Source organism: Squalius cephalus (genome assembly GCF_949319135.1).
Source record: "Squalius cephalus genome assembly, chromosome: 6".
Taxonomy (NCBI): domain Eukaryota; kingdom Metazoa; phylum Chordata; class Actinopteri; order Cypriniformes; family Leuciscidae; genus Squalius; species Squalius cephalus.
Window position 1 is genome coordinate 5,538,128 of NC_137127.1, and position 14,811 is coordinate 5,552,938.

Genomic DNA, 14,811 nt, shown 5'->3' on the forward strand with positions numbered 1-14,811 from the left:
TGCAGAGCAAATCTAAATTTGCCGGAAGTTTGTCTGGGTTTTCCCAGGCTAACAGTCTGTAGCAGGCACAAGTAATCCTGAAGAGCTTGATGAGCTTGTTCAGGTGTGTTTGATTAGGGTTGGAGCAAAACTCTTCAGGAAAGTGGACCTTGAAGGCCAGAGTTGAGAACTCCTGATGTTCACAGGTACATGTTTCATGGGGTTCAACCAAAACTGTTCTTACCTCCCAGCAGCTGTGCAAAGGCCTCGGGGCAGGTGGAGGGGATGGGAAGGGTCAGCTTGTTCATGGCAACTCCATACGCCACAGCCAAAGCGTCAATTTCACGGTACGGCACCTCACCAGTCAGCAGCTCCCAGAGTAGCACTCCAAAACTAACACGAAAAAGACCATAATCAGCCACAGAGCCTCTAGTTAGGCTGTAAAACACAGTCCACAGGAGGACGGCAGCTCACCTCCATATATCGCTGCTTTTTGAGAACAGTGACAGCTTGATGACCTCTGGAGCCATCCAGGCGTATGTGCCCGCCGCGCTCATCTTTGTGGTGCGATGCCATTCCCGAGCAAGCCCGAAGTCTGTGATCTTCAGAGTCTTTCCACACAGGTCGTCTCTCTCCACGGGCTCCAGAATCAGAACTGAAATGAAGAGCAGAGACATATGAGGCCAAAGTGGATTGAAGATCCAGTTTTTGCTCACCGTTGATATTTCTGAATAGTGGAAACAATAACAATTTTGCATTTAATATCCAGTGAGGAGTCTCAGTGGCGCTCGTCAAACCAGATCATTCGGAAAGCAGAAGCTTTACACAAGGATGGAAAACAACACCCTTGATTTGCCATTAAGATAAAACTGAAGTGCAAACATATGTAACACACATTTGAGTCATATGAGAATAATGTACATAGTGACACCTCAAGAAAACAAAACTAAACAAAAATGCATCTACAGATCACGTTAGATCTCTTTAGTCCTTATGCGGTGGAGAAACAAGCGTGCAGCCATCTTTAGAAATTTGTGTTTGAACTTCAGTTTTTGTGGTAGCTCTGTATATTTCTATGGCATCGCTGTCAAAGAGTAATTAGCTGGTGACGTCAAGTGGATTTACTTATTGTAGAGTTAGAGTTATTGTAATGTTTGAAGCGAATGTCATAAATGTCAGTAGATTTTAAAATGAGCAGTTCATGCATAAATCCGTAAGATCTTACTTTCATGCTGTGGGAATACAAACCGGAAGACAAAACACGACGAGCGCAGCACTGAAAAGGGGCGGGGCTACATAAGGTCCTCATTATCATATTGTTTTGAACTGCCGTTACCAACCCATTTTAACTTTAGCATGTAACATATTTCTGAGCGAAACCATATGTGACCCTGGATGACAAAACCAGTCACATGGGTCAATTTCTTTAAATTGAGATGTATACATTACTTAAAAGCTGAATAAATAAGCTTTCCATTGGTGTGTGGTTTGTTATGATAGGACAATATTTGGCGGAGATACAACTATTTTAAAATCTGGAATCTGAGGGTGCATAAAAATCAAAACATTGAGAAAATCGCCTTTAAAGTTGTCCATTTATGTTCGCGATAGTGCTGCATTCACTCACAAAAATAAATGTTTTATATATTTAAGGTAGGAAATTTACAGAATATCTACATGGAAAATTATATTTACTTAATATCCTAATGATTTTTGGCATAAAAGAATAATCAATAATTTTGACCCACACAATGTATTGTTGGCTATTGCCACAAATATACCCGTGCGACTTATGACTGGTTTTGTAATCCAGGGTCACACATATGTTCAGCAGGAACAAAATATAGGGCGGGATTTGAATATATCCGGTATTAATTGGACCATGAAAAGTGACAACAAAAAAATAATAATAATCACATGATCCTTCAGAAATCATTCTAATATGCTGATTTGCTGCTCAAGAAACATTTCTTATTATTATCAATATTGAACCATTGTGCTGCTTCATATTTTTGTGGAATCCATATAAAAAAAAATTTTAAGGTACAAAAGAAGAGCATTTATTTGAAATTGAAATATTTTGTAAAATTAAAATTATTCTAGCTGAAAAGTATTAAAAATCATACCGACCCCCTACATTTAAACAGTAGTGTACAAAATGAAAATATTGAATAAATGCAATGTATTCCGGAATGGAATAATGTAATATGAATCGTTCATAATAAGACCAGGAACATTAGGAAATTATTAAGAAAGTAATCAATTGAACTGGGTCAAATAGACTCAGCAAAATGAAGACTTCTAGACTTTTGGAGGGAGTTGAAGCTCTATACTATATCAAATATTTATCAGCCAGTAGCATGTGTTCAGGGAAGAGAAACAAGATCTCTTAAACACACACACACAAGCTCTCTCTTTCACGTAACTAAGGTAAAGTGCACACTCATCTAAACACAACGCAAGCTTAGTTTTACATCCCAATCGAGACGCATGACAAGCTTTAAACTACACACGCATACACAGAACAGACAGGCGCCAGTAAATTGCATGTAGAGCACAATGTCAATATTTCACAGAAGTGGCATTAGAGGAGAGAGACCAATCCTGGCATTGTTATCCATGAATTCAGACCTGTTTACTGAAACTACTAAGACCCACATGCTTAGTTTATTAGAACAAGAATTAAATAAGTCAATGGGTACATAAGACAAAAGCAAATGGGAAACACTGGTCAAAGCCACTGTCACGCCATATTCATCCACATGATGATTATACAGTTGCCATAAAGACTTGAAAGAGTTCGACTAGACTTTCTGTCTATTCCATATTTACAAACATGAGTCACACCGGATGGAGTGGAATAAATGAAACATTTATATATACAGTATATATATATATATATATATATATATATATATGGATTTCAGCAGTGGCCTTTAACGCTGCTTATTGCACTTAAACACAGAATAATGTCAAAATGCCGGTTTTGGCGAGTATTCACGTAAACACAGTAAGTTATGTTTTATGTGAATGTAAACAGTTGAGAAAGAAAACGCAAGTATAACAGTATAATGGATTTGTGCGTCAGGTCTTAAAGTGACAGCAGCCTAATACACCTGCGGCCAAATTATGAGATAATATTAAAAATGACTAGGCCTATATTTTTTCCCTATGGTATCGATGTCAAAATTGTTGCCAGTAAAAATGCTAAGTGGCTAGTAACTTTGGAAATCCACTAGCCACAGTGGCTAATGAGCAAAAAAAAAAAAAAAAAGTTAATGTCAAGCCCTGTAAATAAATATATATATGGACCACAAATGTGACCATGGATCACAAAACTAGTCACATGGGTCAATTTTTTTTACATTGAGATTTAAAAATCACATGAAAGCTGAATAAATAAGCTTTCCATTGATGGTTTGTTAGGACAGTATTTGGTCGAGATATCAACTATCAAAATCTAAACATTGAGAAAATCGCCTTTAAAGTTGTCCATTTATGTTGGCAACTGTGCTGCATTCACTCACAAAAGTAAATGTTTTATATATTTACGGTAGAAAATTTATAAAATATCTTCATGGAACATGATCTTTACTAAATATCCTAATGATTTTTGGCATAACAGTAAAATCTATAATTTTTGCCACAAATACACCCGTCCGACTTATGACTGGTTTTGTGATCCAGGGTCACATATATCCATTTGTATATATAAATATGTGAGTGTGTGTATGAGAGAGTGATGCTAGTTTGTGGTGCCCTGCTCTTTCTCTCCTCACTGTATTTCCTCCTGTGTTTCCGTGTGCGGGCAGGCTATGGAAATGTTTGGAGTGTCAATAGTCAGCTGGACTGGTTTGAGTGGGGTGGGGAAGGGTGGAGTGCAGTCTGCTGCTCCATTATCACCACACATATGCAAACGGGAGCAGAGAGAGACAGGAAGGGAACACAGCTGAGTTTCTGTTTGACCAGCACATCACAAGCTCAGGTTGAACAGGTGGAGCCTTTCTCTCTTTCCCACCAGGGTATCACATCCAAAAACATGCTCTTTACTGTAAGGAAATATCGTGAATATTAGGATATTATGTTTGGCGATACTGTATTGATTATCAAAAAACACTGTATCGATATTTATTTGTTTACATCCAAGATTTGTGGAAGCGGCTATGTTTTCAGTTTAAACCTCATCCACTAAATGGCATTGTTGTTATCTCTGAACATGATGAGTTCGAATCCCGTAGCAAAAATGACTTTATCTGGTTTTACAGACAGGGCTTAGATTAAGCCAGGATCAGGCCTTAGTTTAATTAGGACATTTAAGTAGCTTTTAAAAATGTGCCTTAGAAAAATAAACATTACTGATGTGCATCTTGAGACAAAACAATGGAACTGACATATTTTTAAGATATATCAGTGCAATTTGCTTTCAGTTAAAGCAGCTCAAATATGCATTTTAGTCTGAGACTAGCTTAAGCCTTGTCTGTGGAACTGGGTATATATATATATATATATATTTTTTTTTTAAAGGGCCTCTGCCGTTACAGGTAAATACGTGATACCAACATAGTAAGAAAGTTTAACCGTAATGAACACATTGTGCAAGTTTTTGTGAATTGACGAATCTGCGGCCGATCGTTCACCTCTGGCATAAGTCACAATTAACACGGTCCCCAGTTAAACCGTAACACTGGCACCATCCGCGCTGCCAGAGCGACGTTTAGATTAATATGTAAATGCTTTTGTCTCAATAACAAAATAAACACACGACAAAAATGACAGCAATGAAAAAACAGCAGTTGAGAGAGCATCTGATCACAGCCATGTGGTTTGGATTGGCGCCTTTGTAATATAATATAATATATTATATTATTATATATATCATAATATATATTATTATAATATAATATCTAAAAGTGAAAACAATTATTTCACAAGATTAAAGATACCCTAATTGATGATATTCGGAAATATTAGATGAAAGTAGGCTGCCACAAAATGAACACTATCATTCCTTATCAAAAGATGTTCTGTTTTTGTCTGAAACATTGTGTACTTCACACATTTCATGTGTTCAAACAAGGACATGCTTTCTGCTTAAAATATCTTCTTAGAAGTTTGACAGCTGCCGAGGCAAAGCAGTGAGTCAAGTGACAAGCCAAAAAATATATATATATATTTATCTGTCAGAGGAACAACAACAAAAAAATACACATAGGCCTATTCAAAAACAAGTTCTTGCCAGCTTTGCTTCTTAGGTCAATTATTTTGTTTTAAAAATGTTCAGATATTTGTTTTGAACACAAAAGTACTAATTTAGACAGATAACGTTTCTTTTTCAGTGATTTGAGAATCGTATTTCTTAGGTCATTTATCTAAAGCTCAAGACACTAAAATAAGGTTCAGTTTGCTATCATTAGTTTACATTAGCTAACAAGAACTAACAATGAAAATACTTCTAAAGCATTTATTAAACTCAGTTAGTGTTTACTAATGCAATATTAACATTTTAAATTGAATGGAGCTGAGCTAACAATGATACTAATGTTAACAAATATGAATAAATACTGCAAATGTATTGCTCATTGTTGATTAATGTTAGTTAATAATGTAATATTTCTTAGTGAATGTGTAAAGCATGACTTTGTTAAGATCTTACCCAGATCTCTCTCTCTCTAAATGTATGCATTTGTGTGTGTGTACATGTATGTGTGTGTGTGTGTGTGTGTGTGTGTTTCTGACTCTGGTTTGAGGGGCGATTAGGAGAATAGGAGATGGCTGCTCACAATGTTAATAAGTCATTGTTACGTCGCTGTCTTCCAGGCCATGACACGCTGAGGGACGGACGGCTGCCACTGGAGGGTTACCAGGGGGTGAACGTGTGTGTGTGCTCGTCACAGAGAAAGAATATATAGGATTGTGTGAATATATGCGAGGAGAGAGAGAGAGAGAGAGAGGGTGTTCATGGGAGAGAACAAAGAGGCACAAAACACATTGGTTGAACATGTTTGAGGTTGAACAAGCGAGGGTGTGTCAATGGTAAATGTGTGTGTGTACACTGCATATACGTGCATGTTTGTTCCAATTAAGTTCTGTTGTTGCTCGTCACTAAGGGCTATTGCTGGCCATTCACAGCATGCATGTAAGTGTGTGTTTATGTGTTGGGATGATATATGAGAGGACAGTCACACAGGTTTTACCACTCGCAACAGTCTAACATCAAACAATCTCTAGCCAACCATCATATGCACAGGACATCAACCATAACTCCCATTCATTACATTTATATTCACACTTTATTTATATTCTGTGCATTTATATGTATATATATGTGTAACTTTATTCTGATTGGCCAATCCCAGCATTCCAAAGTATTATACAATCTGGCCCCCAATTGACATCAAATACAACCTAATTAGCATTTCCTTTATATATGTCTCCATCTGCAGCTACTTTAACCCAAGCCTGATGATGATAAAGTGCAGTGTGTTTGGTGTCATGGCACACACATCTGTCACACTGCGACCCTTGTTTAACTGTTTGTCAATACAACAAGCAATTTGAACCTTGACCCTTCATGATCCGATTGGAGACTAGACCATTTGTCTCTCTGTCGATCCATGAGAACGGCACATCATCCAGCAGTTTAAAGTCAAGAGGCTGATAAAAATATTTGAACAGTCACTGATTTATTATTAACCAATAAAGAGGTTGAGCTTGTTTTTAGTACACATTTTGACCAATCAGCATCCAGGACAGGAAATATGCATTTTACAATATGGTAATATCTGGCACAGGCATGTCACAGTCCTAAACGTTGCCTAATTTGTCAGGCTTACAATTCAAGAAAGAGACAAGCTGTCTGTGAAACATATTCTTTCACCCACTCTATGCTGTCCGCTTTGTCTCCCTGAAAAGGTCTGTGTCTCATTCAATAGGAGAGTCCCCCCCTCTTCCATAGCTTCTAATCTGAAGGCACAGATTCTCCCCTCAGTGCCATATATAGTTCAGAAGCGTGAAATGAAACGGTCCCCTGAAGGCAAGAACAGCTGGTACTGTGGCTGAACCAGGTCCCTTGTTCCCCTTCGGTCTACCTGCTGCTTCCGCCCAAGTACACTACATTACACTGCTGAGAGAGACATTTTTTACAGACTCACATGCTGACATAGCAGTGCGAATCCTTCACTTTGTGTTTCCTAGGGGTTCCTATTTTTGGACCTGCGTCTATAGAGAGAGCAATATATCAGATACTGAATGTAAGCTTGCTTATTTTGCTCAAGATAATGATTTATTAAGTCCACACGTCATGCAAATGAACTCTGCTTCTAACCACAGGTCGAGAGCTGTCGTTCCAACCACACTACTGTGCGATGCTGTTTCGGGAAACACCGACTCGTTGAACGATTTTTAGAACTATATCTATCGTTATCTATAGTTATCATTCTTGGTGTGAAGCATTTGAATCTGCTTGGCTACAATGGCTTTTATGATATTCTACTCCATTTCACAGCAAATACATAAATATCAAGGCATCAAATATAATTAAAATGCATTTTTTTTTTGCGATTTAACTTTTAGCTACATCACCTACCCTAATACAGAAGGTATTTATATTCAGCTTTGAAAATAGGTCTCCTGAAAACATATTTTAAGTGTACACTCTAAAAAATGCTGGGTTGTTTCAACCCAAATTTGGGTCAAATATGGACAAACCCAGCCATTGGGTCAAGTTTTTAACCCAAGGTTTGTCCATATTTTACACAAAATTGGGTTGAAACAACCCAGCATTTTTTAGAGTATATGTATATTTATGGACAGATATTATTCTTATCTAGTTGATTTCAGCACAGTGACATAAACAGCCATCAAAGCAGAATTTCACTGAAAAGGTTATTGACTAAGAGCGCTGGTGGCAAGCATGGCTGTGGACCAATCAGCGGAGGCATGACTAAGCTGGGCGGGGCTTGTTTGGACCAATCATTGAGTGTGGCCCCCTTTTCCTCCCTATCCTCAGCAGTCTCTGGGAGACTGCATGCATTTCCTCTTTATCACTGTGCCCTACAGACAATCCCTCTCATCCCCCTCTCTCTCCCTCATTCTCTCCGTCTCTCTCTCTCTCACCCTGCCTACCTCTCTCCATTCCCGTATGAATCAGATTCCAGCTGTCGCCTGCCGAGGCATCCATTCTTACACTCAACTAAAGGGGGAAAAAGAAAGAGAGAGGGATGATGATGGGAATGGGTGAAAGGAGAATAAAGGAATGAAGCAAGGGCAAGAGGAAATGGGGCATATCATCTGTGTGTGTGTGTGTTTGCATAAGTATGTATTTGTATTCTTGTGCTGTGGCTTTGTGTGCTTTATATGTAGGAGTGCTAAACACAGGGAGTGATGTGGATATTTCAGACAGCAAGCAGCATAAGAAAAAGGCAGCAAAAGAAAGAAAATGAGAGCGGGAGATGTGGAAATATATAAATATGAAAGAATGACTGAAGAGGAGCTATATATGGCAGTCTGTCTGGGCTTTATAGGGTGTAATGAGACCGATGTCCCATTCATTTCATAAAGCCATGTTTAAAGTGTACTTTCACAGTAGCTTTAGTATATTGTACGTGGTTATTTTGCCAAGAATACAGTAAGACTACAAGATCTGACAGGAAAAGCCCCAGATCAAAGCCAAATCATAAAATATCGAGATCGTAAATACAGTCAGGGTGGAGAACGATCTCTAGTGTGAACCGAAAACATACAGCACAACCAGTGTCATGTTATTGTCAGGATTGTTTGGTTTCATTGTCTTTTTGTTCATGTGCCTGTGTTTCCTCTCTGTTTAGCCTTATTCATTTTCTTGTTAGTTTCTTTAGTCACTGATTAGTTTCACCTGTGTCTCGTTTAGTTCCCTTGTTTGTGCCCTAGAGTATTTATACTCCCTGTTTAGCTCAGTCGGTTGTTGGTCATCGCCTTTGTTTTATGTGTGGCAAGTGTACGATTCTCCTTGGTATTCTTTGTGTTCATTAAAGACTTTGTACTGCTTATTCTGCGTCAACCGCATTGGACGATAACAACCATAAGTGTGACTCTGGTTCCCAAACTCTTGATTCTAACGAGTCAGTTCATTTTGTGAATCAAAAACATACAGAGCAACTAATTTAGTCTGATTCCTGAACAAATGAGTGCATTTTTTTTAGTGAAACAAAAACATACAGCGCACCTAGTGTAGTGGACCTGCGTCCCAATGTGCACGCATACTATCCATCCTCAATAGTATGTGAGATTAGAATAAGTGTGTCTCAAAGCATTGTATGTTGAAAAGAGTAAGCCAAAAGTCCCCGGATGGTCTACTATTTCCAGTAGATTTTCGAAGTGTGGATCCGTTCACACTCTGATGGCTAATATTACCCACAACCCATTGCGCTTTGGATGAGGATTTGGTGCAGAGCTACACGAATAAAAAGTGTTAAAAACTACAGACATGGCAGATGTGCGACAATGCGTCTGTTAAAGACACAATTTTATGTGATTTTACTTCCCAAAGCTTGTCTACTCTTTTGCTACACACTCAAAATTATGTATTTTTTCTTAAAAAAAAAAAAAGAGTACTCATTCAGAGGAACTGGACTACTTCACAATTCCTATCCCTAATAAAGTGTTAACAAACACATTAGAAAGCAAGAAACTAGTAATTTAAATGTGCACAGGTTTCAGTCCTAGAGCGTGCGTGCGCTTGATTTTACATTGGAAGACCTCGTGTCACCGATACCTTTGGTTGGCTGCAGAAGCGACACCAACGGCTCACTGAGCTTTAATCAGTTCCAGCACGGCACAACGTTGCCCTCCAGGAGAGATATTATTATGGCTTTGTACCCATATGATCTTCTGCATGGTGACTTTCAGACATTAGATGCTGCTGCTTTGTTGTCTGTGCTTTTTAAAAGTCCTTGAGTTTCCGCATTCTCGATTAGAGTCAAATTTCTGTCCGACTCTGTTCGAATGTCAATAGACTCCCGGTAATGTCAATAGATAACAGTGTTATTATAACCTGTGCTGTACTGATGAAGGCCTTGTTCTCTAGACATACATTGAGCCTCTTTTAGGGACATTTGGAATGCAAACCACCAACCAGGAACTGCATGAAAATTTGCCTGAATAGGGAGGAGAGAACAGCGAAAGAACTCCAGAACAGGGTCATTCCTTTTCACTCTTTAATCCTCTCCAAACACTAGTATTCATCTTTAATCTATCTTCAATAGTTTATTTCAAGTAAATAATCTGAAACTTTACTGACATTCTCTTCAGTTGCTGAGTAGTTGTCATGGCCTCCCTCTCCCACAGGGTTAAATGTACCTGCGGACAGCCAGCTTTTCTCTGTGTCAGCTGTGCTGCTGTCAGGCCTCTTTGAGGTAAATGTCACCTGAGGCACATGCAAAGAGACACTCCATGACACAAGCAGCACCTGACAGTCAGCAAAACACCTGCCTGCCAGAGCTACTCCTCTTATCTGTGTGTTGTCACACTTGCCAGGCACACTTCTTCTTCAATGGCTGTTCTTTAATAATTAAAGCATTGTATTAAACTAGGGCTGGGCGATATGGCCTAAAACAAAAAAATCCGATTTACGATTTAAATCAATTCCACCATTTTCTCGTCAGGTCTCACCGATTTTATTTTTTTCCACCTTTCAACTGCATAAGCAGCCAAGTTTTATTAAAAGCCCATTTTGCCAGTAGTGAAGTAGCCTAACCCTTTAACTCACCCAAGCTACAATTTAAGATGAATTCACCCAACATTCTATGAGATAATAAACCATCTGACCTGGTTAATGAAACATGGCTGCTGTGTAATGATCTGTTTACAGGACACTCTAATACAACCTGTTCTAGTCTAGGGAGGCTCTGCCTTGCTCCCCCTTGTATTGCACTGACATGCATTGCTCCCTGCTCCCGTCTGCCTTGCTTTCAGTGATCCAACAATACTCCTCTGACTTCTATGGCACAGTAAGATGGTAGAAGAGCAGGCCAGCCATGGGCATTGTGCCCAAGATCTGAGGCACTCGGCCATGCCAGTGCGTTCAGTGTACAGAGCTACAGTATAGTGGCTGCCTGTGTTGTCACATTTGCATGTATTGTTCAGTGTGCATTGCAAGGGTATGTGGACTACAACACTATACACTCTGTGTCTTTCCCACGATATCCACGACATGCTCTATGCTTTGTCACTTGGTGGGTACAGATGTGTGGTACTGTCTGTGTTTACTGTGCCATTACACCTGTAGACACTTCTGTATGTGTAAATGTGTGTATATTATCTGTGTGGGCACTGGGTAAGTCTTGCTTTGATAATTGACTGTGTGATGCTGCAGTCCGTACTAGTAAACGTCTGTGTGTGATGCATTATAGTGTATGCTCAGTTTGGGTGTGGATAAGCACTTTGTGTGTCTTCTTTGCTGTGTGTCACGTGAGTTCTGAGCCAAACCTTGGACTCTAACTCTTTAAATAGAAAACAACTAAGAAATTCTCATGCCTGCAAAAAATGTGTCTGGTTATATATTAACTAGAACAGTTTTACTCATAGTCATATGAGGCCTACGGTCTTCAGTTCATTAACCAAGACCGCCAGGCCTACTTTTTATTGTCTCTTTATTGATTTTTGTGGCAGATACTGTGTGTATTTGCTATCTGGCTTGCATTTAAACTGTGTCAAAGTTTAAACAAAGAAAGACACTGACCTGCACTAGTTGCTCGCTCTCACTCACACATGCCTAGACAAAAGACAGCCAATACACACAGCCTCTAAACACACCTGTACTACAGATCCCCAATTCCCACCAAAACAGAGATGTTTTAAATATGAGCCAAAGAGCATCACAGTCAGCGCTGGAGCTTGCTTTTATTGGATACAGCCTATATGAAAGAGTAAATCAATTGTAAAATCAAATCCCAAAACTATCCGTGAACAATATAAATATACATTCATAATCATGCATGGCATCCCTTAGAGCTTCTCTATATAGGCTATCACACTGTTTAAAGTCACTATTTAACGGAAGTAGCGTCAGATCATTTCCTCTGTATTGTGATGCACATTCAAGTAACACGGATAATTGAAGGTCATGGATTTCTTCCATGCAGTGTACGTGCAATGTTTGTTGCAAACAGAAACACCAGAAGCCGAACAGCAGATTGGACATACTTCACAATTAACAACGTGTATGACATAAATTCATTACCGATATTCACGCCTGCATAGAGCTGCTATGGAGCGCAGAGTGCAAGTGAGTGCTTGCAGAGACAGAGATGAGGAGTGAATGTATCAAGCACACTTTCCTAGAATGTCCTGTCTCTCAAGTAATGCTGGGAAATTCAATTAACTGGGCTGAATTGCTTCATTGGACGTTTCAATAAAACAGAAAAATGATTTACAGACTTGCCAACATTACTTGAGAGTGAGGAAACATAGGAAAATTATGGCTTTACTATAAATACAGGTCTCACTTCTCAAATTATGGGCCAGATTTACCAAACAGGGCAAATCAGCGTGAGAGTGCAATTCCATAAAAGCACAGATGGGAGTGGAAAGTTCTGTGTGAGATCTACTGACGACACACAAATTAAAGAACACAGATGCAGTCGGATCATTTCCATAATGACCAACGCAATCTACCAAGACCAGCGCAAATTAGCGTCTGGTTTCAGACATGCTTTTTTTGGGCGGTAAATAATGCCACAAATACCTGTAAATTGACTAGCGCAAACCTTAGTAAATCACCTTGCGTGATTCATATAAATACTCCCACAAATTTTGCGTCTGAAAGGGAAACTTCTACAAATGCATAATCAATAAGGTCAGCCGCAAAAATAATTGTGTCCGCGCCTTTTCAGCGTTACTTTTCACTGTGTGTCTTTAGTACTGACAGTAGTTTTTTTAACGCCAAAAGAGGGTTTGCACTGGAGCAAGCTGTTAGTAAATCTGTCCCTAAGGCCTCTAAAAATGGTATTGGTGTATAACGTTTAACAGATAGGGCCGGAAAAATGACTCATGGTCACTAACAGAGTGCAAACAATGCAAAAAGTCCATGGCCCCACTTTTACCACCATCCCGTCTGACTCATTCCAATCGGTGGGAAAGGAATGTATCCTATTACTTATTAATGGAATTCCTAAAATTGTGGGTGACATTTATGTGTCGCATGAATGCAGGGTGTTGTCGTAAAGGCAGGAGAGTGGTGTTGTGAAACTGTCAAACCTCTTTTGTAAAAGTTTTTTGTAGCCTGAAAAGCTAACCTTCTGAATACTGAGTCTGTGTGAGAGAGGTAGCAAAAAGTGAAAAAAGTAAAAAGTGAAAGATTTGTTTGAGCTGCGCCCTCTACTGTACAGGCGTTAATTTGCATTCCCTTCAGTCTGAGGATTATTCATTTCATTTTCGGTGAGAAAGGGCCTTTACATTTGCCAAAACTTTTTTTTGTAATTAAAGAAACAAGCAAGCAAGCCCAGCACAGGAGAGAAAAAGTAACTTAAAAAGTAACTAAGTAATGCAATCAGTTACTTTTTTTAAAAAATATAACGCAATAATAATTACTTTTAAAAGTAACTTTCCCCAATATTACTTTTAACAAACTAAAATACCAATATAACACATTTTAGACACAGTTAGATACAATAAGTACATAGTTTGTGATGTAATGTCATGTGCAAGTGCATTTAGGCTATACATTTAAGAGACTTAAAATTGTATATTTTGTATGTGGGTTCTCTAGGAATTGAACCCATGACCTTGTGCAAAGCTCTACAAATTGAGCAACAGGAAAATTAGAACTACAGCCATTCATCTGTCACTTGTGACAAACGAGTCGCTCAACCCTGTACCCCGCTGACCCCGGTGCTTATAACCTACCACTGACCTTGTGTGAGTTCAGACCCTGGGGCTTTTCCAGGACATAAACATATAACCACACATGTATTCATACACATCCCTTAGTCTTTCCCCCCGTCCCCTGTATCAATATGAACTCTAGTGCATGGTCCAGACGCTCATTTTCTCATATCCACCCTCCCCTTCTCTAGCCAGGCGAGTGACTCCTGTCATTGTCGAGCCGTCTCTGTCTTGGGCGTGCGATAAAGGGGTCATTGTTGCTATGTTGCTGTGTTCTCAGCCATTCTCGGACACATCTCCCTGATTCATTTTCTCTACAACTGCTTGTAAAACACTATTTGACAAGTCTTCATTTACACCTTTACAAGCAATTCACCTGCTAAGATGGTATGGACATCACATGGCCAATAACTGAACTATAGTCAGAGTAGAAAAACGGCCCAGCCTCACTGAGGTGAATATTTCAAAACAGATAATCAGAAGTCTAAAACAACCACAAACCTAGTAGTCTGTACATTTTAGGTGTGCATATGTACATAAGACTGTTGTTAAGGGATGTGTTAAGGTCATAAAAATACAGGACTACACTTTTACGTCCACGGTTGAGTATGTAAACGTGTCCTGTCATTGAAGAGGCATGGTTTACTAGTCAAGTAAAGTCAAGTCACCTTTATTTATATAGCGCTTTTTACAATACAGATTGTATCAAAGCAGCTTCAGTGTGATAACATGAAAATAATACAACAAAGTTTGTTTCTAGAAGAAAATTGCGTCATTGTCCACCTTAAGTAAAGCAGATCAATAATATTGATGAATATTAAATGTCCCCAACTAAGCAAGCCAAAAGTCAAGGCAACCGCTCAGTAACCTTTAATGATGACGATTTGCTATAATTTGAGAATCCAAATGCATAAAATCCATGAACTAGCAGCTGACATAGCTTTTTAAAGTGACACTAGGTGGAATGACCAG

The 14,811-nt window shown here is 39.0% G+C and overlaps 1 protein-coding gene across 1 annotated transcript in view; it reads right to left on the reverse strand.

The window, feature by feature from the left end:
• map3k10 (mitogen-activated protein kinase kinase kinase 10) overlaps positions 1-14,811 on the reverse strand; it is a 30,645-nt gene that overhangs the window by 13,143 nt on the left and 2,691 nt on the right. The window contains exons 2-3 of the mRNA XM_079874120.1: positions 454-634; positions 224-372 (exon numbers count right to left, since the gene is read on the reverse strand). Of these exons, the coding sequence (XP_079730246.1) occupies positions 224-372; positions 454-634 (330 nt within the window). The remainder of the gene's footprint in view (positions 1-223; positions 373-453; positions 635-14,811) is intronic.